The sequence below is a fragment of the Hemitrygon akajei genome, chromosome 2 (assembly GCF_048418815.1).
Source record: "Hemitrygon akajei chromosome 2, sHemAka1.3, whole genome shotgun sequence".
NCBI lineage: Eukaryota > Metazoa > Chordata > Chondrichthyes > Myliobatiformes > Dasyatidae > Hemitrygon > Hemitrygon akajei.
This window is the reverse complement of record NC_133125.1, coordinates 50973588-51001077: the sequence shown is the minus strand read 5'-3', so window position 1 is coordinate 51001077 and position 27490 is coordinate 50973588. Positions and strand designations below refer to the sequence as shown.

Genomic DNA, 27490 nt, shown 5'->3' with positions numbered 1-27490 from the left:
AGGATTACTCAAGGACAAACTTGGAGATTTATCCCTAAAGCCAGTGGAAGTGGGCGAGATACTAAATACCTCATATCAGTACTCAGCAAGGAGGACATGGAAGAAAGTGATCAGGTAGGATCTGCTGAAATTCTAGAAAATATTGATATCAAAGAGGTGGTTTTGGAGAACATATGGGTAGATAAGTTTCCAGGACTTCATGAGATTTATACGAATTATTGAAGCAGGCAAGAGAGAAGATTGCTCAGACTGGACATAGAATATTATATCCTATAAAGCTACAGGCAAAGTCTCAGCCAAAAAGGGAATAATCAATTTTATATTTTATTTCTATTTAAGAGGGGCATTTGATACAAACTATAGGCTTGTGGCCTTGCATCAGTGATTAGAGAAATGATTGGAAAAGATTCTTTGGGCAGGCTCTGCTTGCAACTGGAAAAGCTTAGTCTTGACTAGGGTTAGCTAGTCATAGCTTTGTGTGGGGCAATGGATGTTTTCTATGTAGACTTTTTTAAAAAGTTGATGGGGTCCATCATGATGGGCTGCTCCAGAAGATTAAGATATACGAATTCCATGGAGGCTTAATAGATTAGATCCAAAATTGTCTTGTCCTAGACAGAGGATAGTGGAAGAGGAGTGGTAGTCTGACTGGAAGCCAGTGCTTTCCTATGCATATCAATGCTGGGACCTCTTTAATATGTAAAAACAATTTGGACAAAAATATTGTATAGGAACAGGGCCTTTGGCCTACCATGTCTTTGCTGACCATGGTTCCAGCTTAAACCGAGCAACTACCTGTACATGGTCTATATCCCTCCATTCTGTCTGTCTTGTGCTGGTCTAAGCTATTATATTTGCCTTCACCACCTCCACTGGCAGTGTTCCAGGCATCTGCCACTCTGTATAAATAAAATAAAACTTGCCTCAAGTCTCATCTTTTAAACACCTCCCCTCTCCAACCTCTACTGTCTGACATATCAACCCTGGAGAAAATATATTATTTTTGCTCTCCATTATTCTGCCCTGATTGATTAAGGGAAGTGTGCCATACACCACCTTTACCATCTTATCTACTTGTATTGCCACTTCTAGTTACTGGGAGGGTTTAATATAACATGGGGGGTGGGGGGCGGGAAAGGTGTTGGTAGTGGGAACCAGAGGAGTTGGGCAGTAAGTGGAGGGATTGAGGGTAAAATTGAGGTTGGGTTGTAAACCCAAAAGGAAGGATGAAATATTTAAATCCTCAAGGAAAGAGTCAATTTTTTTTATAACAGTCAACAATTAACATTGGAATAATGTGTCATTTGGTTTAACTATTGGTACTTGAGATTGATGGCTTGCTATACAATACTGCTAGGACACTGACTATGTACACAAAAGGAGCTGTGTCTTTATAGCCATTTAGGAAATATAAATAACTGACTTTTTGTTGCTGTTCTAATTTGTCACCCTGCACCCCACTGCCTTAGAGTGGTATACTGATTTCCATGTTGAATTGTGTCAGTATATTTTGACCAGGCACGCTGTAATTTGAAGTGTTTCAGCCAGTGCAAGTTTTGCAATTAAAAGAACAGCTTATTAAGGTGTTGTGCAATGCTTTTGAGGTGCTGTTGGGAAAGTTTGTTCTGAGGCATGTGAGGAATTGAGGATATATTAAAAAAATCATTTTGAACCTATGTAACCTCTGACTAAAAGAATAATTGGGACAGAATAGGAATTCTTGAACTGAAGTAAACTCTGTCCTCAGCAGTTAGCTTAAGGAAAATGGACACATTGAGAGTTGATAACATTATACATTGTACTCTTGTTTGAGTAAGGGGAGGAGGACTCACTGATGAGGACAGGAATGAACATCCGTCTGTAATTAAGTCAGGGTCTTGTAAAGGGAATAACTGATAGTACATCCTTCTGTAATTAAAACCTTGAATTTAGTGAGCTCTCTTATCTGTAACTAAGTTTTGCACCAACAGACTTGGTGGGAGTACCAGTTCCAATAACATCTGCAACAGTATGAATGGAGCTTACTATGTATAAATATATGACTGTAACCTGACTAAGTGGGTCCACTTGTCGGATGGTGGCAGTTTCCTTTGACAACTGGGTCTCAAACTCCTGCAGGGGGATGCGCAATAAACTGTTAAAACTATAAGAAGCTGGTCTCCCGAGTTTTATTCAGATTCGACTTTAACACGTGTCTTTCAGAGCAACTAGCTTATTATAGTTCAGCCACTTTTGAAGGTGTGATTTTTAAAGGGCCCTTTTCTGACCGAAGTATGGTGTATAGCAATACAGGTTGAGTGCCCCTTAATCAGAAATGCTTGGTGGAAGTACTGACATCCTTTGTGTTCATTAGGATGCCGTGTTTTGATTAAATGTGACAGTACATTGTTTTTGTATTTACTTTGTTTTTATACCTTACATAAAACTTTAGAAAAAAATTATCTTTGTAGTCTTGTTCTGATGTTAGATATTCATCAGTGACTTTCTTTGCAAATTTATCAATTAATTTCTCTGTTGCTTAGTGATCAGTAGAATGATGCTTTGTGATCTTTAAAATTCTTTAAATCTTTAAAAATTAAATGCAGTACCTTTTAAACTTCTGCAACCAGTCTGCTGAATATTCACAATTACCTTTAATTTTCCGTTTGTTGTGATACACTTTGTTTGTTTCATGATCAGCATACCATTGAGTGGCATATGTTTACTCAGAATCCATTATTTCAATACAGAATCAGAATCAGGTTTATTATCACCGGCATGTGACGTGAAATTTGTTAATTTAGCAGCAGCAGTTCAATGCAATACATAATCTAGCAGAGAGAGAGAGAAAATAATAATAAATAGAATAAAACATAATAAATAAACAAGTAAATCAGTTACGTATATTGAATAGATGATTAAAAATGTGCAAAAACAGAAATACAGTGTATTTAAAAAAGTGATGTAGTATCCAAAGCTTCAATGTCCATTTAGGATTCTGATAGCAGAAAGGAAGAAGCTGTTCCTGAATTGCTGAATCACTGAAGACATGATCCAGATCTACATTTTTTTTTGGTTTATGCAGTGCTTTTTCTATTTTTCATTAACTTCTGTTCATTATATATGTGAGGTCACTTCTCAGAACTGTTTGTGATGTGCAGGGACCTGTGTATTGCCTGTAAATCTTCCCAGCGCTATGTGGAATTTTCTGTTTGTGATGTCATGTCAGCACTCAAAAATTCAGATTACTGAGGCTTTCGGATTTTGGAATTTCAGATAAGGGAGTACTCGACCTGTACTTCAGTTATTTAACAGATTCCTTCAGTATTTCTTTTGAATTGCAACCCTTAGCTGACCCTGCTCCCATGTTTACCTGTTATTTATCATTATGCACTACAGAACAGCATACAAAGGGAAGTATGTGAGGCCGTTTGGTGCTTAAGCTCTACTGAATTTAATTGATGGGCTTGTAATGAAAACTGTTAATGGGTGTGCCAAGTAAAAGGTTAATGTTTCATTGAGGGCACAGAGATTTTTATATATACTTGCTCCCACACTGCTAACACATCCTCCTGGAGGTGCAATGCTAGTTATAAAATAAATCATTGATTGATTTTTTTATTTGGATATTTCCTTCTCGCTTTGTTAGAGGTTTGCTGAGAGTTGAGTAATATGAATAATTAATATGGCATTCTTATCTGGCTTGTCTAAAACATGTTTTACAAGCAGCGATACTCAATCTTACACATTTTGATACCTATTTCAAGTCTCATAGTACTAAGTCCTGTGCCCAAAGATGTCCAAGAGACTGTTTATGTGGAGATTTCTGGATTACTGGAGACTCCAATAACACCACATGATTTCCTTCTATTTTGTTTTCTCAGAATCTCTATACAAGAGATCACTAAATTGATAGGGTAGGGTTTTGCATTCCTCAGAACAGTATCTGTTGGGACAACTGTACTATTTTCCATAGATGCTGCCTGGTCTGCTGAGTTCCTCCAACATTTTGTGTGTTGCTTGGATTTCCAGCATCTACAGATTTTCTCTTGTTTTAAAAAAAAAGGATAAGTATATGGACAGGAAAGGAATGGAGGGTTATGGGCTGTGCGCAGGTAGGTGGGACTCAGTGAGAATAAGCATTCAGCATGGACTAGAAGGGCCGAGATGGTCTGTTTCCGTGCTGTAATTGTTATATGGTTATATGGTATGAGCGTGTATTGGGATTTCTGTAGAGAGTGAAGCATCTTCGGTGCACAAGAAGCAAATGTTGTTGGGGGGGATAGATTTAAACATGAGATTCAACAGATACTGATAATCAAGAGTAACACACAAAATGCTGGAGGAGCACAGCAGGTCAGGCAGCATCTATGGTGAGGAATAAGTAGTTGACATTTTGGTCTGGGACCCTTCATTAGGCAAAAGATTTATTAATCTTACTACTTCAAAGTTGGAGTGAATTTTATTCCATATCTCAAATTATAATTCTGAGGACAAATTTCTGTTAAAGGGCCAATATGCAGAGGATCACCTGATAGTATTTTAAAATATAGGCTTCTGATGGTTAATATTTGACCAAATTGTGAACTTAAAATGAAGTGTAATGGAAACAATAAAGGCTTTGTGATCTTAAAATTAGTTTTGTTATTAAATGTGATTAGCCTGTCAGCGTGCTTCAGATTAGTTTTCAGTTGCTCTAGTTGACTGATTAAAAGCTCTGGTCACAATGTAAAACAAAAGTCTCTTGTAGAATTTCATAGATGTGCAAAAAGCATCACAGTGAGAAAAATGTGTTCGCTGTAACTGACCTTTAAATTTTGTTGCTGGAGAAATAGGTGCTTACAGCAAAAAGCAGAGTATTTTGTTACTTTAGTAAATAGAGGATTAAATTTTAAACAGTAGCTGTCACATAGAGCAATGAAATGATTTCAAAAAAGTATAATCTCAGTCACTAATTTGAAATGTTTGGATTTTTTTTTGAAACTTTAAGCTAAAGGTTGGCAGTTGATGTGGAAAGAAACTCTCTATACTGTATTATCAGGAATTTTATTGCCAGTTTTTTAATATTAGATTCACTAGATTTCCTAGACAACTAATGATACATGTAAATAAACAAGGGTACTCAACATTTTTCCTTAAAGTTCACAATTATTGTTACTAATTCACTTCTGCTCTAAGTTACAAAGCCATGGGACAGACCTTTTTATTAAATTATTGCCAATTTGGGCACACACTCAAAAAAAAGCTTTGCAACACTGGACTAGGTTATCAATAGTGATGGGAGACTCTTCAGTTGGGAGCAGGTAATCTGCTGCCAGGGTCAGTGTCAAGGATGTCTCAGAGCAGTCACAGTCTGAAAGATGAGAGTTAAATGTTGGAGTCCATATTGGTACTAATGGTGTAGGCAGGAAGGGAGAGGAAATGCTGGAAAGAGAATTTGGGGAGTTAAGCAGAGTTTATATTATCAGGAATTTTATTGCCGGTTTTTCTAATAGATTCACTAGATTTCCTAGACAACTAATGTTTTATCCTGAAGCATTTTATACAGAAAACCTGCTTATTTTTTTATTGGGTTTGAAGTCTTCTTCAAGGGCCTTTTAACCTTAATAAAAGTACAGAGACAGATTGAAATAAAACAAGCATCTTCGAAAACCTGTTCAAAAATTACTGATAAAAATCTTTTGAAAGACAATTGAAAAGCAACAACTTCTATAATACTGTTATTTTAACTGTTTACGATACAAATACAGGTCTGCAAAGATTTCAAAACTTATCACCCAACATCACGAGTCTCATAGTTGTCTAGCTGGCACCAAGCCAGTTTGAAATGTTTCCTGTGAAAACATGTCACTACTATCAGGTTGTAAAAAAATAATTTGCTGCTCCATTTGGCAGTAAAATAAATCACTTCATCTTTTTTTATTATGGATGGGGTTTGAAGAACTGAGTGGCTGTCCTGTGCGCTGCACGTCAAAGAATATTTTGCGCACGCTACCTTGGGTATGAAATTTTATGTTTACCACCCCTGGCTTAGTCCCGGACCTACACCACCTTGTAGGGTTGTAATCTCAGGACTGTTGCCTGTGCCACATTCCAGTGAGGCAAGACAAGGGAAGGTAGTGCATTTAAATGTATGGTGAAGTGCTTTGGATGCGTGGGTCATTGGGTTCTCTTCTAGGACAGGTGGGACTTGTACAAGAAAGATTCACTGCAGGGCACCGGTATCCTTACAGGAAGGTTTAATGGTGCTACTCAAAAGTTTAAAGTAGTCTGGCAGGTGCATGGGAACCAAAGTAGTAGATCAGCAAATGAAGTGATTGAGGGAAAGATGGAGGTTAGGAAAGTGAGTCTGAAAAGAAAGGTGGGCAGGGCTAGTATGATCATGGTGGGGCTATAATAGGCTGCAGTGTATTTATTTGAATGCAGGGAGTATAATGAGAAAGGCATGTGAATTTGGGGTCTGGATTAATACATGGACCTACAGTGTTGTAGCCTTTATGGAGACTTGATTGAGAGAGATGAGCAGGAGTGCCGCTCATTGTTGCAGGATTCCAAAAAATCAGGATGATAAATGTATGGTCACTATGATGGGTTCTACTGTAGGTCTTTGAATCACCTGTGGGACGTAGGAGAACAGATGTGTAGCCTGATCATGGAAGGATGTATACTATATACATCAAGATAGAAAGTGGTGGCCTTTACCTCCATAATGCCAAATACTTAGAAATGGTAGAATTGTTAGGTACGTTCTAGAACATTTCTTAATAGTATGTCGATGGCCCAACTAGGGAGGGAAGGGGACATTCCAGACTTTATAGACCCAATTTCCCTCGGGATCAATAAAGTCTGTCTGTCTGTACTGGAAAATAAGTCTGGCAGGATGATTGGAGTTGCAGTGGGACCAATGGTCAGAACTACATAGTTTTCAGGTGGTTATATCTATGGATAGACTGGACCTTGGAGGTTGGATTATGCTAAACTGGGAAAAGGCAACAGTAATAGGCAGGAGCTGAGGCATGTGGATTGGGAGCAGCTGTTATTGAGCAAGTCCACATTGACATGTGAGAGCCATTAAAAGGTGAGCTGGTCAGAATTCAAGATCAAGATGTTACTGTGAGAGAAAGAAGAGAATTTCAAGGTTTGGGAATCTTGGATGAGTGTTAGAAATTTAGTTAAGTAGATTGAGGAAGGATGAGCCGAAATCAAACAAGTCCTTTGAGGAATGGAAAGGAAGCAAAGGAGAACTTCAAACAGGGAATTGTGAGGGCCAAAAGAAGCCTAAAATATGCTTGGTGAGTAAAATTAAAGAATCCCAAGATGTATTCTACATTTTAAAAATAAGATGGTAAATAGAGACAAGGTAGGATCACTCAAGGACAAAGCTGGAGATTTATCCCTGAAGCCAGAGTAAGTGGGTGAGTTACTTAATAAGTACTTCATATCAGTACTCAGCAAGGAGGGCATGTGATCAGGTAGGATATGCTGAAATTTTAGAAAATGTTGATGTCATGGAGGTGGTTTTGGAGAACTTAAGGGTAGATAAATTTCCAAGACTTCATGAGATCTATAAGAGTTATTGAGACAGGCAAAAGAGAAGATTGCTGGGACTGGACAGAATTTTTCTTTATCCTCTAGCCACAGGCAAGGTCCCAGACAACAAGGGAATAGTCAATTTTATATTTCATTTCTATTTAAGAAATGCAATTGATGGAAAATATAGGGTGGTAACCTTGCATCAGTGATTAGAGAAATTATTGGAAAAGATTTTTTGGGCAGGCTCTACTTGCAACTGGAAAAGCTTGGGTTTGCTGGCGTGGCTTTGTGCGTGGCAGTGGATGTTTTCTAAGTAGACTTTTAAAGTTATTGATAGGGTCCATTGTGATAGGCTGCTCCAGAAGATTAAGACATAAAAGTTCCTTGGAGGCTTAATAAATTAGATCCAAAATTGCCTGTCTCTTAGACAGAGGGTAGTGGAAGAGGGGTGGTAGTCTGACTGGAGGCCAGTGCTTTCTTGTATAGATCTGGGACCTCTAATATGTATAAACAATTTGGACAAAAATGTAGCTGGACTGATTTAATTGGTTTGCAAATGACACAGATATTAGCAGAGCTGTGGAAACTGAGAGTAGTTGGCAAAGGATTCTGGAGGATATATTTTTGTCAATATCTATACCTGGACACAGAACTGGCAGGTGGAGTTAATCCAGACTAATGTGAACAGGTGCTCTTTGGGAGGTCAAATGTAAGAAAAGTATGCAGTGAACGGCAGGATCCCTGGAAGCATCAACGTACAGAACAATAATAGAGTGGGAATCTATGGCTCCCTGAAAAGTAGCAGTTCAAGTTGATAAGCACTAAAGAAAGCATCAGCATGCTTGCCTTCATTGGCTGGGGTGCTGAGTGTAAAATTCAGAAAGTGATGTTGCGCTGGAATAAAACCTTTTGGTTAGGCTACATTTGACGTATTACATACTGTTCTGGTCATCAAACTATAAAGTATCTTGAGGCCTTGGAAAGGGTGCAGAAGAGTTTCACCAGAATATTCATTGGATCGTATACGTTACAAAGAGTTTGGACAAACTTGGATTGTTTCTCAGGTTGTTGGAGGCTGGCAGCCTAAAGTAGGGCCAAAGCCCAAGGAAATTTACAAGGCAAATTTTTTCCCTGAATGGCACGTGTCTGAAACATTGCCAAGGAAAGTGATGGCAGCAGATACAAAAGCAATGCTTAAGAGGTTATTTGGATATTTGTATGAATGAGCAGTAATTGAAGGGATGTGGATCATGTAGAAGGGGATGTGCCTTTTAAATTAGCTAACATAGACGTCGAGAGGTGAAGGGTATATTTCTGTGTAATCCTCTTCTGTGTTCTCTGAACTGAGTGATAGAATTTGTATCTACTCCTTATCTCAGTTAAGATTGTGGTGTACATTTGGGAAACAACTCGGAGCCAAGTAACATAGAATATGAATAGCAAGTCTTTTCCTCTGCCAGTACAACTTGTATGCAAGGTCATTCAACAGCACTCTTAAGTAGTTGATTCAGATGATTGAACTTGTAGAACAGAACATTAGGGATGTTCTTGTGAGTGTCAACTGACACGTAAATATTCCATTTAAAAAGGACGATTTGCTCATTTGGAACAGGTACCAAAATTGCAATGATGGTAGGTTTGGGGTCTAATTCCAGATAGGAAGAATTTGCTTATGTAAAATGAAAGATGACCATTTTGCACCACAGATCAAATGATTTTATTTTACTTGATGCTCTAATCATTGGACCATTTCAGAAAATATTTTTTTGTAAGGAGTAGCATTATGACACAGGCATGTGTGGATGTTGCTGCTTCAACAAGGAATTTGGATTACAGCACATTCCTTAAATTGGGTACCAAGCTTTTCTGTAAGGAGTGAGTTCTACAGATAATGTTTGCATTATTAATGCAACTCTTTCACCAGGGCTCGTACACCAATTTGACTCGCTAGCTGACTCTGCTAACAGCCACGTGACTCAGTGGTAAGAAGGCCGCCTTACATAAGCAATGAACATCTAGGGTCTGTATGATTTGGGGTTCAACCAAGCAGGAACATCAGGACGTACCAGTTAAAGGAACCTCGATTTGTGTGAATGCCATGTAAACTCAGTATTTGGGCTACCATGTACAGGTATTGGTAGTCCAGAATTGACAGATCATACACCAGCATAAAATTATGAAGAAAGTATATTTACCAGTTTTTAATTTTGTCAAACAGTTAACAGAGAAAGAAGAAAGATAAGAACGCCCACTACAGTTAAATCAGTCTAAATGGGCATATAAATGTTCGAGCTCATTGCTGTAGAAGCTGGGAGTTTTGCTTTACTCACGGCGCTGAGTTCTCCTTGCCAACCACAGGTAGAACTTCCCTTCTTGGAATCTTCTGCCTTGCAAAGCACTCTTTGCAATAGGGTCTCCCTTTCAGAGGGGATCCTCCAGGCATCTTCCTCGGTGCTCTTCACACCTCCTGCCAAAAAAACCTCAAACCAGACTACTGTCCTTCAGAAAACTCTTCCTGCCCAGCTCATGAGAATGTTCCATGCCATCTCACTCCTGGTTGGCTGACACAACAATAGCCGAAGCCAAAGCACTTTTGCCAGCAGGGCACACAACTTTACAGAAAACTGCTAAAACAAAATTACCTCACAGAAATCTTAACCAGGGCATTACATTAATTTGTGACATACACGTTTAACTGCATTAGTTTTGTGTCCTTATTTTCAAATCACTTAAAACGTGCAGGATATCATAAAAACTGAAGGACTTCAAGTGGATGGACTGTCTTTGGGCATGTAGTTTAACAGTGACAGTGAATGCTTGGGAAAAAAAACCTGCTTTTCTGTTTGTAGGTGGTGCCTATTATTTAATATCCAGAAGCTTGGGACCTGAATTTGGTGGAGCAATTGGACTTATTTTTGCTTTTGCCAATGCAGTAGCTGTAGCCATGTATGTGGTTGGCTTCGCTGAGACTGTAAGAGACTTGCTTGTGGTAAGTTTTATATCTAATTAAATATAATCAACAAACCTATTCTTTATGTTTAGATGTGTTAACTTTCTGCAGAGCATCAACAAATTTGATTTCACTATTAACTCTTTTTTGAAATGGGGATTGTTGTGTTTTATTGTGTTTTAACGGTTTTATTTCACAAACTCTTGACTTTATTTTTCTAATTCTCAGGAACACAATGCAATCATGATTGATGAAATTAATGACATCCGGATTGTAGGAACCATCACCATTGTGGTTCTCTTTGGCATATCTGTGGCGGGGATGGAGTGGGAAGCGAAGGTAGGACTCCAGTTTCTGAACTTAATAGAAGTACTTTGATTACAGGTGTTATCATTCCATCTCTCATTTGTAGTACCAGCACTATGTTTATGCATTGTTTTAAATTTGTAATTTGTTGAGGAAAAGCCATGTGGAAGAAGTTTCTTATATTATAGGTCTTAATCTTTCATCCTGAGTGAAGGACTAGGGAAGTGTGGGACTGAGAAAAGTGATTATTAAATGGATAGATGATAATGTTTAAGGATGTGGTTAAAGCATTCTTGAAGAAACTTAATATCCCGTTGACTCTTGACACTCTTTGCTCTTTTGCACTGAACACTGAATTAAGAGCTCGTAGAGGCCCTGTCTAAATTGTAAGGAGTGAACCACCTCACAAACTGCTTGTCTGTCAGCCACTGCACTTTACATCTGTGGAAGAATCTGCAGTCTACACATTGCTGCTATCAGTCACCTCACAATACACAGAACTGGAGTAAGGCTTCTACCTCATAGAACTGCCTACAAAGAAAGCAGTTTAAACACTTGGCAGCATATTGCATAGAATAGAGCTGGAGAATGAACCCTATTTTGTTTTTTAATTTTCTTTATTACCATAATGTAAACTTAAAGACCTTAAATTTATTTTCATATTGCCTAGTATGTAACTTGCACTTCTAGGTAATTCCAAGTAGTAGATTTCATGTGCATGATAACATTTTCTACAAACATTATTGCACAAGATTTCTTGAACATTTGGGGAACTACAGATCAAGATAATTGAATTCAAGATGTGCTGCTGATCTCTTGTAGGAAAAAGTTTGTCAATGTTGACTTCTGTGCTCAATTATTTCACCTGTCCTGGATCATTCAGGTTATACATGTACTTAATCTGTCACTGGTCTTTTTCTAGATCTAACTCATTTTAAGTCATGAATGTTCAGTCCTTTCAATGACAATCAAGCCACTAATTTTTAAACTTTTTTCCCCCTTAACCGTTGGGTCTCGTGTTGCTTGTCTTTATGGTAATATGGTAGAGCAATCTTGATCTAATCATACCCTTATGCCTTCCATCTATTTCTTGTAATTGTGTATTAAACTTCAAGTCGTTATCAGAATACATACTTGTCACCAAATACAACCCTGAGATTCTTTTTCTGTGTGTATACTTAGCAGATCTATAAATGGTAACTATAAAGTCAGTAAAGTCGGTCATCCAGATGCACCCTCCAGATACTTGTGGGTCCTCACCATCAGTAGGAACAGGGAGCAGTGCAGGCTCAATCTTCCTAAAGTCCATCACCATCTCTGCAACGCTTACAAAGTTTTCCTTCACCAAGTTTATGGAAAATCAGATTACTTTTCGATCCTGCTCCTGCTGATGTACAAACAGAAGCTGAAACAAGAGGTGGCCATAGTTAAAACCGTCCACTGTTGGTCTGATCAGTCGGCCTCCACGCTGCAGGACTGCTTCAATGACATCAACTGGAATGTCTTCCATGATCAGGATGTCTCCAAGTTCACGGATGGATTTACATGCTTCATCCGGAAGTGCATTGACGATGTTGTCCCCAGAAGTCAGTCAGGGTCTTCTGAAACCAGATACCCTGGATCAGTAGTTTTGAGCGAGCAGCACTTACAGCACGACAGCGAGCTTACATCGCTGGAGATTAACTAGAACTCAAGAAAAGCAGCTATGATCTGCGCAAAGCTATCAAGGCTGTGAAACAGCAACATAGGGAGAAGATTGAATTAAGATTCACAAGAAATAGCACACGTGACTTGTGGCGAGGGCTGCATACCATTGCAGACTTCAAAGCCAAGCATTGTGGTGCCACCAACATCGTGGCCTCTCTCCCAGATGAGCGAAATCACTTTTATGCTCGGTTCAATGTCGCTAACTCTGAGCCTCCAAGGAAAGCCACAGCTACAACGAATATGCAGATATTTCCAACGAGTGGACAGTCGCAAGGCTGTGGGACTGGGTGGCGTCCCAGGGCAAGTACTTGGGATGTGCGCCACACAACTGTCATGTGTGTTTTACAGACATTTTCAAACTCTCCCTCTGCCAGTGTAGAGTGCCCTCCTGCTTCAAATTACCCACCATTGCCCCTGTACCAAAAACGACTAAGGTAGCATGCCTGAATGACTGGTGTCCTGTCGCACTCATTTCAATAATAAGCTGGTCAAGGATTACATCTGCAGCCTGCTACCACCCAAACTGGACCCTCTACAATTCACCTACCGTCACAACCAATCAACAGATGATGCATTAACTATTGCTTTATACACCGTTCTTACACATCTGGAGAAGGATGTTTACGTGAGATTGCTGTTTTCTATATGGTTGCAACATTGTCTGGTATGGAGCGGCATAGGATTGCTACAGAGGGTTGCAATCTTAGCCAGCTCCATCATAGGCACTAGCTTCCCCAGCATTAAGGACATGTTCAAGAACTGATACCTCAAAAATGGCAGCGTCCATCATCAAGAACTTCCATCACCCAGGACATGCTACTTTCAGAGGGGAGGTACAGGAGCCTGAATGCACACACTCAGTGTTTTAAGAACGGCTTCTTCCCCTCCACCATTAGATTTCTGAACAGACAATGAACCAACACATAGACACTGTTTCACTATTTTTACACTACTTATTGTAATTCATAGATTCTGATTTTGAACCTGTTCTGGTTTTCCATCAGTCCTTTTCTCCTCCATCACTCTACAGATGCAATTGTGAGTGACCATTTGGCAGGATACCTCTTCAGTCTGAGAGTGTAACTGTGTTTCTGAGCACTTGGCAACTTTGCCCCCCACTCTGTAAATATTTCTGTACTCTGCCTTACCCCAAAATTAAAATTGAAGTGCAAAACCTAATATTGACCTTCTGGACTTGACATTCAGTGCAGGGAGTGCTTTCTTGATAATTGTACTCTACTATTTCTTACTGCATTTTCATCCTGTTTAATTCATGCATTGATGCCTTTTTCCTCATTTAATTCCTTCTGTCTTGTCCATTTACTCTGTCTCTCCTCTGCTTTCTTGTAGACCTATTTAATACCAGCTATCTTTATTTTTCTCAGCTCTGAAAGATTATTGACTTGAAACATAAAACTTGCTCTCTCCATAAATGCTGATTGGTCTGAGGTTTCCAAATATATTCTCTTTTCATGATTTGTTTGAGATATTTTATAATTTATCCAGAAAGGCATTACTTAAATATTCCCTTATTTCTTTGCAGGCTCAGATTGTACTGTTGGGAATTCTGCTCGTAGCCATTACTAATTTCACTGTGGGAACTTTCATCCCAGCTAATGACAAAAAGGCAAAAGGATTTTTTAATTATCATGGTAGGTAAATGAAAAGGACTGCTTGTTTTATTGCTGGTGGTTCTAGAGTTCCAGTCTTTCTTTGGTGTATATTTTATCAAGTTATTTTATTCCAATTACATAAAAAAAACAACTGACTTGAATTCAATGAATTGCAAACCTGTGGGCTAATATGTATACTCTTTAGCAACTTCCTTTGTGATTTTTTCACATGTCTATCCATATTTGATTGTTTTGATGATAGCTAGCAACAATAAAGTAGGCAGCTGTCCTGTGATTTGCAAATATTTTCTTGCAGCAAACAAGTTCATTAACAATTAAGAGCAGGGATCCTTTGTTTATTTCCTTTCTAGCACAGACCGTGAGATGGCACTGTCAATACAGTCACTTCATTTGAGATTCATTCTCTTGACTCAAGATCTAAAGAGGTTCCAAAGTTTTTCTCTGGACAAATCTAATATGTCATGAGAACTTTCTTTGTTTGCAGCTTTCAAATATATTAGTATTTATTTCCTGTTCTTTTTTAGCTTTATTATTTTGTCATTTGCTTTGAGTTTGGGTAATTTCATTTCTTGGAATCTAATCTATTTGTAGTTCCTGTTTTTGGGTTGCTCACTTCTGAAAGTCTTTATGTTTATGCTCCTGAACGTCATAGTCACTCTAAAAGCCAGTTCTGATTTCTGGGCTTTATCACCTCTGCCTTTTTCATTTGGAATTTTCTTCTCTTGGCTTTGTTTCTCCTTTTCCATCAAAACCATATCCACAACATTACATTATTTCTGCTGTTCTATTGCACCTTATAGTGCTTCATTTGTCAGTGAAGTTGCACTTTATTTGTACCTTATTGAAGCTTAAATTGTGACACAGAGATCTGGCAGTCTAATAGTAACTGACTGTACTTTCTGTATGCTGTATAGAGTAATACAGCATGGAAGCAGGCCCTTTGTTCAGCTGGTTGATGCTGATCACAGCATCTACTCTGCCTGTATTCAGCCCATAATCCACCAAGCACTTCCCTTCCGCGTACCTGTCCAAATGCCAATTGTACCTTGGTTCAATCACTTACTCTGGCAACTCACTCCAGGTACTCACTGCCCTCTGCAAATTTACCTTTTGTGTCTCTTTTGAATCCCTCTCCGTTCATCTTGTACCTATGCACTTTAGTTTTTGGATTCCACATCCCTGGGAAAAGACTATAACCATCCAATTTATCCATACCCCTTATGATTTTATAAACTTGGAGGTCACCCCTCATTCTCCTATGCTTTAAGGAATAAAGATCCAGCATGGACAACCTCTCCCTTTAACTCGTACGCACTAGTTGAAGCAGATGATAATGCAGTGCCTTTTTGGCTTTGAAAAGAAATTCCACATACACAAGATAACTGTTAATGTATAAAAGCTTATTGTTAAATTGTTCTTTTGTCCAATTGTTTACAATTGTCTGAATTTTTTCTATTTGTTGTCTGGTATTTTTACCCCTCATCTCTGTGGTACTCTTGATTTTTACTGGGAAATGTGGAGTTTTCCTGGGCTGAATATAACTGTAATACACATTCCTATTGACACTTGTGCCTTCATCTAGCTTGATAAAAGGATGAAAAGATTTGCATCTGTAGTGTCCTTCAGAACTCTGGGACAAGCAAACATAGTCATGTCCTCAGTATAGCATGTAGAAATCTGTTGGCATAGTGTACAAAGGAATGTCTAATAACTGCAGAATGTGTGATTTTAGTGATAAAGGATGCTATACTGCTGCAGGATCTTTCAAAATATGCTTTGGACAGCAGATAGACCCTGGTTTAGTAATCTCATCTGAAGATGGTATTTCTGTCAGTATTGCATGCACTACATATCAACACATTTATTTTGGTAGATGAATATCAAAGAGATTTTAAACATTTTTGAAAATTATGTAGGTGTGCTGAAGGACTTTAGTCTTCCTGATGATGGTTTGAAATACTTAGTCTCATTAAGTTGATATAAATGACCAAACTTTTTATCTAATGCAGCCCATAAATCGAGTGATTGGTAATGAAAATTGTTCTCAATTTTCAATTCCCGAATAACAGCTATTTTGGGGGGGGTGGGGGGAAGGAATCTTTCAGTTAAGGTCCTTAGACCTACCTCTTCCAGTCTTTTAGCTTCAAACCTCATTACAATGCAAGTCTCAATTTGAACTTCTGTTTATCTTTTCTGTCTTTTTCAAGAAATTACTTTCAGTCACTTGCTCTCAGTAACTGCAATCTGATTTTATTTTTCTCCACATGGTGTAGTTGTTTCAAATCAACTGTTCAGAAAATAAACAAAACTGAATGAACTATTACAGCAATTGACCCTTATGTTTTCAGTTTGATGTGAAGTGAGCCACAAACTAAACGAGCTCAGTGCTTACAGTATCTAGTTAATTCACTTTTTAAAAAAACAAATGCACGAGAGAACAAATTCCAGACTCAATTTTCTAAGGAAAATTAATTAGCTCTTGGAACCTGGTAGGATTACAGTTAATGGTATTTTTTTAACCTCTTCTATTCATGTAGACATTTTCTTCTTGTCCAATGGTTTGCACATCATTCACACGTGTCTACTGGTACACCTAATTTTGTAAGATTTTAGTTTATAGAAGCAAGAATATTTTGGAGTTTTTTTAAAATTGAAAAACCAAATCAGTAGATCCACTGCAGAAAATTGGCCTTTTTGAAAAGTAATTGTTGCATTCATTGCACTAAGTTACTAATGTTGGTATTACAGGTGAAATATTTGCAGAAAACTTCGGACCAGATTTTCGTGATGGAGAAGGTTTCTTTTCAGTCTTTGCTATTTTCTTCCCTGCTGCCACTGGTATTCTTGCTGGAGCAAACATCTCTGGTGATCTTGCAGTAAGTGTTTATTTATTAATGTATAAATTATTCATCAGTTCAACTGCCTTTCTGATTTCTGAAGCAATTCTGATTTCACTTTACTCTGCTGTCAGAATTTAGTATTATGTGGAAAGTAATTGGATATTAGGGAATGTTATTTTACTGCTGAAGTATTATTTTTTTCAAGACATTCCATCATTGTTCAGGAGTTTTTACATTGCATTATTTTGCATGAAATTGTAGTGGATCTGCAGCTGTTCTTTAAATAGTGTCCTGCCTAATCTTTGCTCATTCTCTTCATATTGGGTTTGTACCTGTGTCATAATACTGAACTCCATGTGAGATTTCATTTACAGTGTCTAACATGACTGATTGCAATGAACAGTACTGCTTCATTCTGACAAAGCTCTTCTGTCTCATTTCCCTTGATCCTACTGCTGCATCTGATTTGTCACATTGCCTGACTAACTCGAGTGGCAGAGATTTTTTTTAGAATTATTGTGAAGATTAATGTCATTGTCTTTGGTTGAGGTTGTACGGCATACTTAGCTAACATACAACCATGAGTCCTGATGAAGGGTCTCAACCCGAAACATTGACTGTTTATTCCTCTCCATAGATGCTGTGTGACTTCCTCCAGTATTTAATGTGTGTTGGTTTGGATTTCCAGCATCTGCAGAATCTATTGTTTACATTTTACTATATTTTGTTCTACTTTCCCTCCAGTTCAGGTGCTAGCACTAAATTCTCCAAATTCTAAATAATTCCTGTTCCATCTATTGCTGTCTCAAATCATTCACAAAACTTTCATTTATGCTTTCATTACTCAATTTTAACTAGTCCAATCTCTGTCACCACGTTAAAATTCAGTGCATCCAATTTGGTACTGCCTTGTATCCTAATTTTTATGTCATTTGCCAGCACTGGATTTTGGTCCAGGGGTCTTTCCATTTTTAACTCCAGTACTAATAAATGTGTAATAGCCTGCTCTCATTTTCAGGGGAGGCAAAAAAAAAAGATGACAAAGATGTAGATGGCATTGGAACTTGTGGAAAAACTGTAGGCCTGTTAGCTTGGGAAGATGCTGGATTGCATAATGGAAGTTGTCAGTTAGGCATAATCAATAGCAGGTCATTTAGAAAAGTAATACTATCAAACCAAGTCGGTATAGTTTTGGCAAGAGAATATTATGTTTGACTAACTTGCTAGGGGAAGTGTGTTAATGTGGCTATCACACAAAAGATAGGATGTCAAAATAGGTGGGTCTTGAGTCCCTCGAATTTTTGTACTTGGCCATTAATTATTTACTATATATGTTATTGACTTGGAGAAAGGAGTGTGTTGGAGGCTAGGTTACGAGGCACTTAAAAGTAGATGATATTTTGAACCATTGAAGAATTGAGGGTTAAGCTCTCTTTAAAATACACCTTTTAAATGCAATGAGTGCATCTGCTTGTACTGCCCTTTCAGTCAGAGTTTCTTAAGTTGGTGAGATTTCCCCTCACCTTCCAATTATTTTAACTATTGTCCTCTGAGTTTTGACCTTCTTGGGAAATAGATCTTTTTACTCTGCATGGACTTTTTATCAATTTCTCCTGTACTAACTCATTCCTAAAGAAAAAAACCCTACTTCTGATTTGATATTCTATTTCAGTTGCACTTGAACTTGCTGATCTTGAGCAAGTACTTGGGTACATCAAATTCTTTTAAAGTGTCTCCTTTTTTTCTAAAGTGTTTTGAAATTACCAATTTAGTACTCTAAGCTTATTAAAATATATAAATCCTGTATACGCTGTTGTTAGTTTCGACAAAGTTCATGTTAATCTTGATCTCGTAGCTTTATCACCCTCCAAGGAAAATTGATACTTTCTTGGTAATATTCTCAAATCCAAAGTCAAGATTAATAAGACTTCGGAGAAAATGCACATTTACCAGTTGTGGTTTGAACAATGCAGATGCAGGGTCAATTTGAGTTGTGGCTTTAAAATGGCCTTGGTTTCTATATTGCTATCCTTTTGAACAAGCAGTACTATAAATTTAAAGATTAAGATAGGTAAGGTACAAGGTATAGAAGTTATTCATGCTGTTTTTTCCATTTTTAAATAGGATCCACAGTCAGCCATACCTAAAGGTACACTCTTGGCTATTTTAATTACCACAGTGGTCTATGCAGGAACGGCTGTTGCTGCAGGTAAAGTTTTATTTTGTGTAATGCTTATACCCAAATGAAGAATATTTCATTAAATTTGCAATGTTTTATATTGTTGGTCTTTAAAAATTTATTAAAAACAATTTAATTATAATGCCATGATCTTGAGTAAAGAAAGGTTGGAGCGTTGCAGCAAAATTCTGGTTAAAATCTGTTTAAAGCCTTAACTTTTTCCTATAGATATTTCTGCAAGATTGCTGCCTCTTTTTATTAAAATGAAATTGTCTGGTTTCATATTAGTGATACAATGGATAGGTTGATTAGTGTCTGATTGGTGTAACTTCATTTGTTTTCTCTGATAATGATTCTCGATACCAATGTGCACCTGGTTACTGATTTTTTTTAAATCTTTAAACTTGATTATTAGCAGCTTTGTAGTGAATAATATCATAAATGCATGCTTTTTAATAATGTAAAAAACTAGGTTTTAATAATGTAAAAGCTAGGAAGTGACTTATTCAATGTAGTATTTTTAAATAAATTGGCTGAAGTGAAAAATAGACAAATGTGACCTATTCCCAAGACCTCTTGTATACACCCTCATGAGGGAATAAACATGCGTCATTGAGAAAAATCTCAAAATATTCTGGTGGGATTGATGTTAATTAACTCCTGCTGGAACTCTCCACTTTTCTTAATAGTAGTGCTTTGTAAATGATTAGTTTATTGAAACAGTGAAGCCTTGCTTAATAAACAAGATGCTGTAACCACCAAAGCTAAATGAAGTTAAGCATATATCAGCAGCATTTGCATGTGAAATTTCTGTATAGGAAATAACACCTTACAAAATAACAAATTTTAAAAAAAGAGAGAATGGTACATTTCTGGGACATTCCAGTCCTGTATCATGTTATTTAGTTGGTGACCTCACTGGAAGGATTGTCAGACTATGATCTGTAGTATCTTTGAACCCTGTTTATTTATTCATTATTATTTATGGAACTAAGAGGGTTGAAATGTTATTGTAAAAGTAGGCCTGTTTTGGAAATGCTGTAAAATTAATTTATTATGTAAGCTGTTTAATCTTGGAAGACTCAGTGGTGCTTTAGGTTTAGTTAACTAGCAATTCTTCAAAATAAGTCAAGCTCACGTATCTATTTCAGCAATTAAAATGGGATTTAATTGTTAAACTTTCAGCAACTTTTATTTGGAGTTATTAGTAATATTTTGGTCAAAAATCTATTTGCTAATCAGGTTAGTGTGTTTGAAAGCCACGTTGTTTACTAAATCACAATCTAAAGAAACATCTGATCATTGAACTTTAAGTGACATAAGACATTAGTTAAGACTATTTAATGAAAAGTTAATGGGCCTTGGTATTCAATTGATTAAGCATGAATGATGTTCAAACAATTTTGAAATTATTCTTTGAAGTCTCATGCGCTTTTATTTACAAATGGAACGTCAATCATTTTGAGTTCTTTCTGTGAATTTAATGAAGCAATTTGTTTGGGTTCTTTGGCTATGAGTTTTCTTTCAGTACTGCAAAAACTAACATTTCTGCTGAAGAAATGTTTAATTGTACCTTTTATTTTACTTTATACTATAATCTTCTAGCTATAGCAGCATGTCTCTGAAGAGGTGAAGCAGAGAAAGGTGCCAGCAGTTGGGTAATTCATCATGCTGTACAAACCAATGCATATTTTGTAACACCAAATCTGAGGACACTAAAACTGATCAGCAGGTTGGATAATGTCCAGGTGGAGAGAGATTGAGTCAACATTTTGGGGTCAGTTTTCCTTCATTAGAACTGGGGAAGCAGGGAAACAATTATTTTGGGGTGCGGAAAAGGGTAGCGGTGTAGAGAACAGAGAGAATGCAAATGGGTGATGGCCAAAGGTACCAAGTTAAAATTATTTATTAATAGAAAAGACAAGAAACAAATGAATATGTTGAAAATAAAATGCAGTAAACCCTGCATTAAAGGGGCTTCTCCTTAAAGATCATATGATTTTCCATAATGTGAATCGTTAACAATTGACCTTTTTCTTTGTATCTTGTGTTTAAATGTTTTTCCTTACAAATTTTCATTCCCCATTTCAATTTGATTTATATTGGTGCAGCCCCCTGGGAAGCCTCAGGCTCACTCAGCTCGCTTTCATCTAGGGGGAGTAGCCTTCGGCTCTGCCAGACTGGGTAATTAGTTTGTGTAGGCGCTGTGTGATATCCCCACCACGCCAAATAACAGACAGTACACCATATACGATTAAATGATTACACTTCATAGATCTTACTGGAACTATATACTTAATAGAGATTGAATATAAAAGGAAAAAGTAAAAGGCGCCAAACTTATCAAAGTCCAACCACTTTGTGCTCAACAGTTGGAACACAATTAACGGAGTCTTCTTGCCACCATTCAATCCCCTCCGACCTCCTCGACCCGCTGCCTGGGACCAACCATGGTGGTCGACCAGACGCTCCACACAAACCTGTCCTCGTCTCCTCTCCTCGCCGAAGACCCTGGGCTTCGGACTCCCACCCAGGGTCCGTTCCGTCACCCAGCTTATAGCATCGTGTCTCCTCCCTCTATCCCCATCGTGCCTTCTTCCCAAAGCTCGCGAAAACAATAGCTTACAGACACACAAGAAAGAATAATATCTATCCCAATTGGTTAGCAAATGAATACAATTCTCGTTACCAGTAATTATAACACAGACAAGCTGTGAGAGAGAAGCACTTTCTCAGCAGTTAACATAACAAAGAAGCATTTTTATTTAACATAACAAAGAAGCCATTTTATTAGCCTTAGCAGTAACATAAAAGAAGAAACCCCTTACATTGGTAAAGGTGAATTTCTGTTATCTGTGTTGCTATAAAGTTTGGGGTACACTATTTAGAGTTATCTGTTGGGGGCGGGGGGGAAGAAGGTTGAATACCTGACATTATTAACATTGGTATCAAGTCTCCAGAGTTGCTGTATTCCCAAATGGAAAATGAGGTGCTGTTCCCCAATCATATTTTGGGCCAAGTTCTAACAATGTAGGAGGCAGAGATGAAAGAGTTATTGATAGGTAACCGGAAGCTTTTTCTGCAAAGGATTCTATAAAGTGGTCATCTACTCCACATTTGGTTCCTCCATGAGTGCTGAATACGTACTCTAAATCAGAAAAGGTGCAAGTAAATTGCTGCTTCACTCGGGGGAAACTTGGGATTTCTAGATTGTAGGAGAGAATTAGTAAAAGTTTGCTATTGTAAAGAAAGTGCCCTGAAAAGGAGATTGGTTGAAATTAAGTGGGGAGTTAGAAACAAATGGCCCTTTTAGAATGGTATCTATTCTGATGATATGACTTACCATATCAGTGCTTTTTTTGAAATTATTTCTGTTTTGCTTAACCTTGGCTTCTACCCAACCCAGGTATAGTGATGTGTGTATCCATTGTATTGTCCTCTTGCCTGCATTTCTCTTCCCCTTTCCTTCCAGCTAACTTGAACAACTGTAGGGCTCTTTATCCTGGCTTTCCAGTTCACTAGTCTCCACATTCAATATCCATATTTGCACTTTCACTTCGATTCAACTGCCAAACACTTCTCGCTCTCTCTCCTCTTCCCCTTTTAGCATTCCAGGATTCCCTCTGTCTCCTCTGACCAGATTCCGCTGTGTGACTTTTTCTTTTACAGTTGCAGGAAAGACAACGACTGCCCATTTACAGATCGCAATAACCAGGAACCCGAGCTGCTCTTCCAAATAGAACATAGAATAGTACAGCACATTACAGGCCCTTTGGCCCACAATGTTGTGCCGACCCTCAAACCCTGCCTCCCATATAACCCCCCACCTTAAATTCCTCCATATACTTGTCTAGTAGTCTCTTAAACTTCACTAGTGTGTCTGCCTCCACCACTGACTCAGGCAGTGCATTCCACGCACCAACCACTCTCTGAGTGAAAAACCTTCTAATATCCCCTTTGAACTTCCCTCCCCTTACCTTAAAGCCATGTCCTCTTGTACTGAGCAGTGGTGCCCTGGGGAAGAGGCGCTGACTGTCCACTCTGTCTATTCCTCTTAATATCTTGTACACCTCTATCATGTCTCCTCTCATCCTCCTTCTCTCCAAAGAGTAAAGCCCTAGCTCCCTTAATCTCTGATCATAATCCATACTCTCTACACCAGGCAGTATCCTGGTATATCTCCTCTGTACCCTTTCCAGTGCTTCCACATCCTTCCTATAGTGAGGTGACCAGAACTGGACACAGTACTCCAAGTGTGACCTAACTAGAGTTTTATAGAGCTGCATCATTACATCGCGTCTCTTAAACTCTATCCCTCGACTTATGAAAGCTAACACCCCATAAGCTTTCTTAACTACCATATCTACCTGTGAGGCAACTTTCAGGGATCTGTGGACATGTACCCCCAGATCCCTCTGCTCCTCCACACTACCAAGTATCCTGCCATTTACTTTGTACTCTACCTTGGAGTTTGTCCTTCCAAAGTGTACCACCTCACACTTCTCTGGGTTGAACTTCATCTGCCACTGCTCAGCCCACTTCTGCATCCTATCAATGTCTCTCTGCAATCTTTGACAATCCTCTACACTATCCACAACACCACCAATCTTTGTGTCGTCTGCAAACTTGCCAACCCACCCTTCTACCCCCACATCCAGGTCGTTAATAAAAATCCCGAAAAGTAGAGGTCCCAGAACAGATCCTTGTGGGGCACCACTAGTCACAACCCTCCAATCTGAATGTACTCCCTCCACCACAACCCTCTGCCTTCTGCAGGCAAGCCAATTCTGAATCCACCTGGCCAAACTTCCCTGGATCCCATGCCTTCTGACTTTCTGAATAAGCCTACCATGTGGAACCTTGTCAAATGCCTTACTAAAATCCATGTAGATCACATCCACTGCACTACCCTCATCTATATGCCTGGTCACCTCCTCAAAGAACTCTATCAGGCTTGTTAGGCATGATCTGCCCTTCACAAAGCCATGCTGACTGTCCCTGATCAGACCACGATTCTCTAAATGCCCATAGATCCTATCTCTAAGAATCTTTTCCAACAGCTTTCCCACCACAGACGTAAGGCTCACTGGTCTATAATTACCCGGACTATCCCTACTACCTTTTTTGAACAAGGGGACAACATTCGCCTCCCTCCAATCCTCCGGTATGAGGCATTGATTTTCTGCTGGATAGGAAAATTTCAATGTAAATCAATGTTCTGCAGGGCAGTTTTTTTCCCCATCATTTTATTTGCAAGAATGCTCATAAAGCTTCCTTTGGCTTTTAATTCTACATTCTATTCCCACTCTGTCTTATTATTACTATGTAGCCCATTGTAAATTCAAAGAACACCAGTTGGTCTTGTCCAGGAATGTTGCAACAATTAGGGCTCCAGTTATTCTAACAAATTCAACTACCTATATATTTTTTTCTCCATATGGATGTTGCTGGAAGCAACTAAGTAATAGCAATTAATAGCACTTTTTGTTTCATTTACTTCATCTCCAGTTATTGTCAAGATAACTGTTGCTTTGAAGGATCTGTTGTCTTAGATTTTCCCACTGTTCTCTCCATCCCTGTTCTGCTTGTTTTCTTTCCTTTTTGTTTCTGATAAATGGAACATGACCTGAAATGTTGAGGCTTCCTCTCTGTGGCTGCTACCGTACCTGATTTGTTGTTGGCATTTTGTTTATTTTCTGCATTTGCCTCAGTTACACCACATACTACTTTTTAATATCTTCTCAGGTTCTTGTATCGTGCGTGATGCTACTGGAAACTTGACCGATATGATCCCCCCTGGAACAGTGACTAACTGTACGACTGCAGCTTGTAAATTAGGTTTCAATTTCTCCTCCTGTGCCACAAATAAATGCTCTTATGGTTTAATGAATAACTTCCAGGTAAGAAGAAAATCATCACTTAAATTTGTACTACCAATTTGTTACATAATTGCATATGACTAATATGCTTGTGGGCTCTTTGGATATTTTCAGTAAGTATTGACGGATTATAATTGAGATGCATCAAATGGATTTTAGTGAGAATATTTTATTGCTTTACTGTTGATTTTGGGTTTAATATTGTTCCAGTGCTGCTGACCATTAAAGCATGTACTAGACAGGGAATATATTTACCCACAGATGAATAAATCTGGAAGGATGTTGCAGCATCTGTTGGCTAAGTATAGGACATGCATCATCTCAATTTTTGATTTTTAAAAAAAGAACAATAAAATTATTTTTCTATGTAGAAATGTGTGAAGATTTAAATTTGATCAGTTGCAAACCAAGAGAGTAAATTAAAACAAAAGTTGTTTATTTAGTAGTAGTAGGAGCAAATCACTTTCAATATATCATTTGCTTCATGGTCATTACTCCTGATGGATCCTAATGATTGTACTTTGACTATCATTCAGGAATTACTTCATTGAAATCCAGTGATGGCAGCATACAATTTTGTGGCTAATCCCTCTGGTAAAACAAGGCCTAATTAGTCCTGCTTAGCTATAAAGCTGGATAGCACAGCAGCAGATTGAGGTTCAGACTTGACTGCTGGTGTTGTCTTTGGAGACTTTGCACCTTCCTATGACTGCATGGATTTCCTCTAAGTATATTTGTTTCCTCCCACATACCAAAGACCTGGGTTAGTAAGCTAATTATCCATTCTAAATTGCCCTAAATGATTGTGTGTGGAGGAGTGGTAGATTCCTAGTTTATTGTGGAAATTAGTGGCATTGATGGATATTGATGTGAGAGGAGGCCGCCATTTAGCATTTGTCAAGGAAGTATGAAGTAGCTGGAGGATTTTTTGTTTTGCTCAATAATTGTCTGGAATAAATTACCGTAGATTCCGGATTATAAGCCGCTACTTTTTTCCCACATTTTGAACAGCTTTGAACTCTGCGGCCTATAATCCAGAGCGGCTAATACATGGTTTTTTTTTCATGCCGCCTCGTAAACATTTTGCCTCGTAACAGTAGACCAATAAAATTGATGAGTAGTTCACAGAGGTCCAATGAAATTGTACGATAAATCAAGCGCACTTTCACAATTAAATTATTGTAAATCAGTCATTTGTACTCACCCTCATCAACATGGAAAATACTCGAAGCAAGACCCGAGCGCGTCAGACCCGATTAGACCCGATCGCAATGCGCAAGCGTCAGACCCGATTAGACCCGAGCGCATTGCGCAAGCGTCAGACCCGATTAGACCCGATCGCAATGCGCAAGCGTCAGACCCGATTAGACCCGAGCGCATTGCGCAAGCGCGTCAGACCCGATTAGACCCGATCGCATTGCGCAAGCGTGTCAGACCCGATTAGACCCGATCGCAATGCGCAAGCGTCAGACCCGATTAGACCCGATCGCATTGCGCAAGCGTGTCAGACCCGATTAGACCCGATCGCAATGCGCAAGCGTCAGACCCGATTAGACCCGATCGCATTGCGCAAGCGTGTCAGACCCGATTAGACCCGATCGCAATGCGCAAGCGTCAGACCCGATTAGACCCGATCGCATTGCGCAAGCGTCAGACCCGATTAGACCCGATCGCATTGCGCAAGCGTGTCAGACCCGATTAGACCCGATCGCAATGCGCAAGCGTCAGACCCGATTAGACCCGATCGCATTGCGCAAGCGTCAGACCCGATTAGACCCGATCGAAAACGCTGCTTTTAAGTTAAAGTCGATCAATAACTTTTCCTGGTAGGCTGCAATATATATATTTTTACCAGTCGCTAGGAGATATTGGAATGTTGTTCGTGCTGTTCAGTAAAAAAGTATATGCAACGTAATTTGTGTTACCGATACGTATGTATATTTAAAAGTAGCGGTGCGGCCTAAAATCCGGTGCGGCCTTTACAATTAAAAAATTGATTTTATTTCTAAAATTAGAGCCTGCGGCTAATAATCAGGTGCGCTCTGTAGTCCGGAATCTACGGTAAATCTTGGCCTAGCTGCAGGAGAAAATGGAGTTTTTGGTGATCAGTTCTGTGCTGTAGTAATGCCAACAAATAGAATACAGGATCAATCAATATTATCTATTAGTTCTGGCAGAGAGTCTTCTACCTGAAACATCAACTCTATTTCTCTTCCCTCAGTGGTGGACTGACCTGAGTATTTCCAGTATTTTGTTATTTTAATTTCTAACATCTACATTTTTAATTTTCACTATTAATATGACTTACCTAAGCCTTCCAATTTCAACACTTCAAACTGGCAGTCTGTTATTTTTTGTGTGCTTGTTGAGAGAAATTTCATACTTCTGATGTATTACAGATTTATTATTGGATGAACAAATGAGACGGGGAAGTTGTTGGGTTAGGAAATTAAGCCAAACATTCCTCTCCCCATCTCATCTTC

The 27490-nt window shown here is 38.5% G+C and overlaps 1 protein-coding gene across 2 annotated transcripts in view; it reads left to right on the top strand.

Annotated features, from left to right (window-relative positions):
• slc12a2 (solute carrier family 12 member 2) overlaps positions 1–27490 on the top strand; it is a 166163-nt gene that overhangs the window by 70251 nt on the left and 68422 nt on the right. For both annotated transcript variants that reach the window (XM_073072075.1, XM_073072065.1), the window contains exons 5-10: positions 10362–10501; positions 10691–10801; positions 14019–14127; positions 16858–16985; positions 19074–19158; positions 24874–25028. In XM_073072075.1, coding sequence (XP_072928176.1) covers positions 10362–10501; positions 10691–10801; positions 14019–14127; positions 16858–16985; positions 19074–19158; positions 24874–25028 — 728 coding nt within the window. The remainder of the gene's footprint in view (positions 1–10361; positions 10502–10690; positions 10802–14018; positions 14128–16857; positions 16986–19073; positions 19159–24873; positions 25029–27490) is intronic.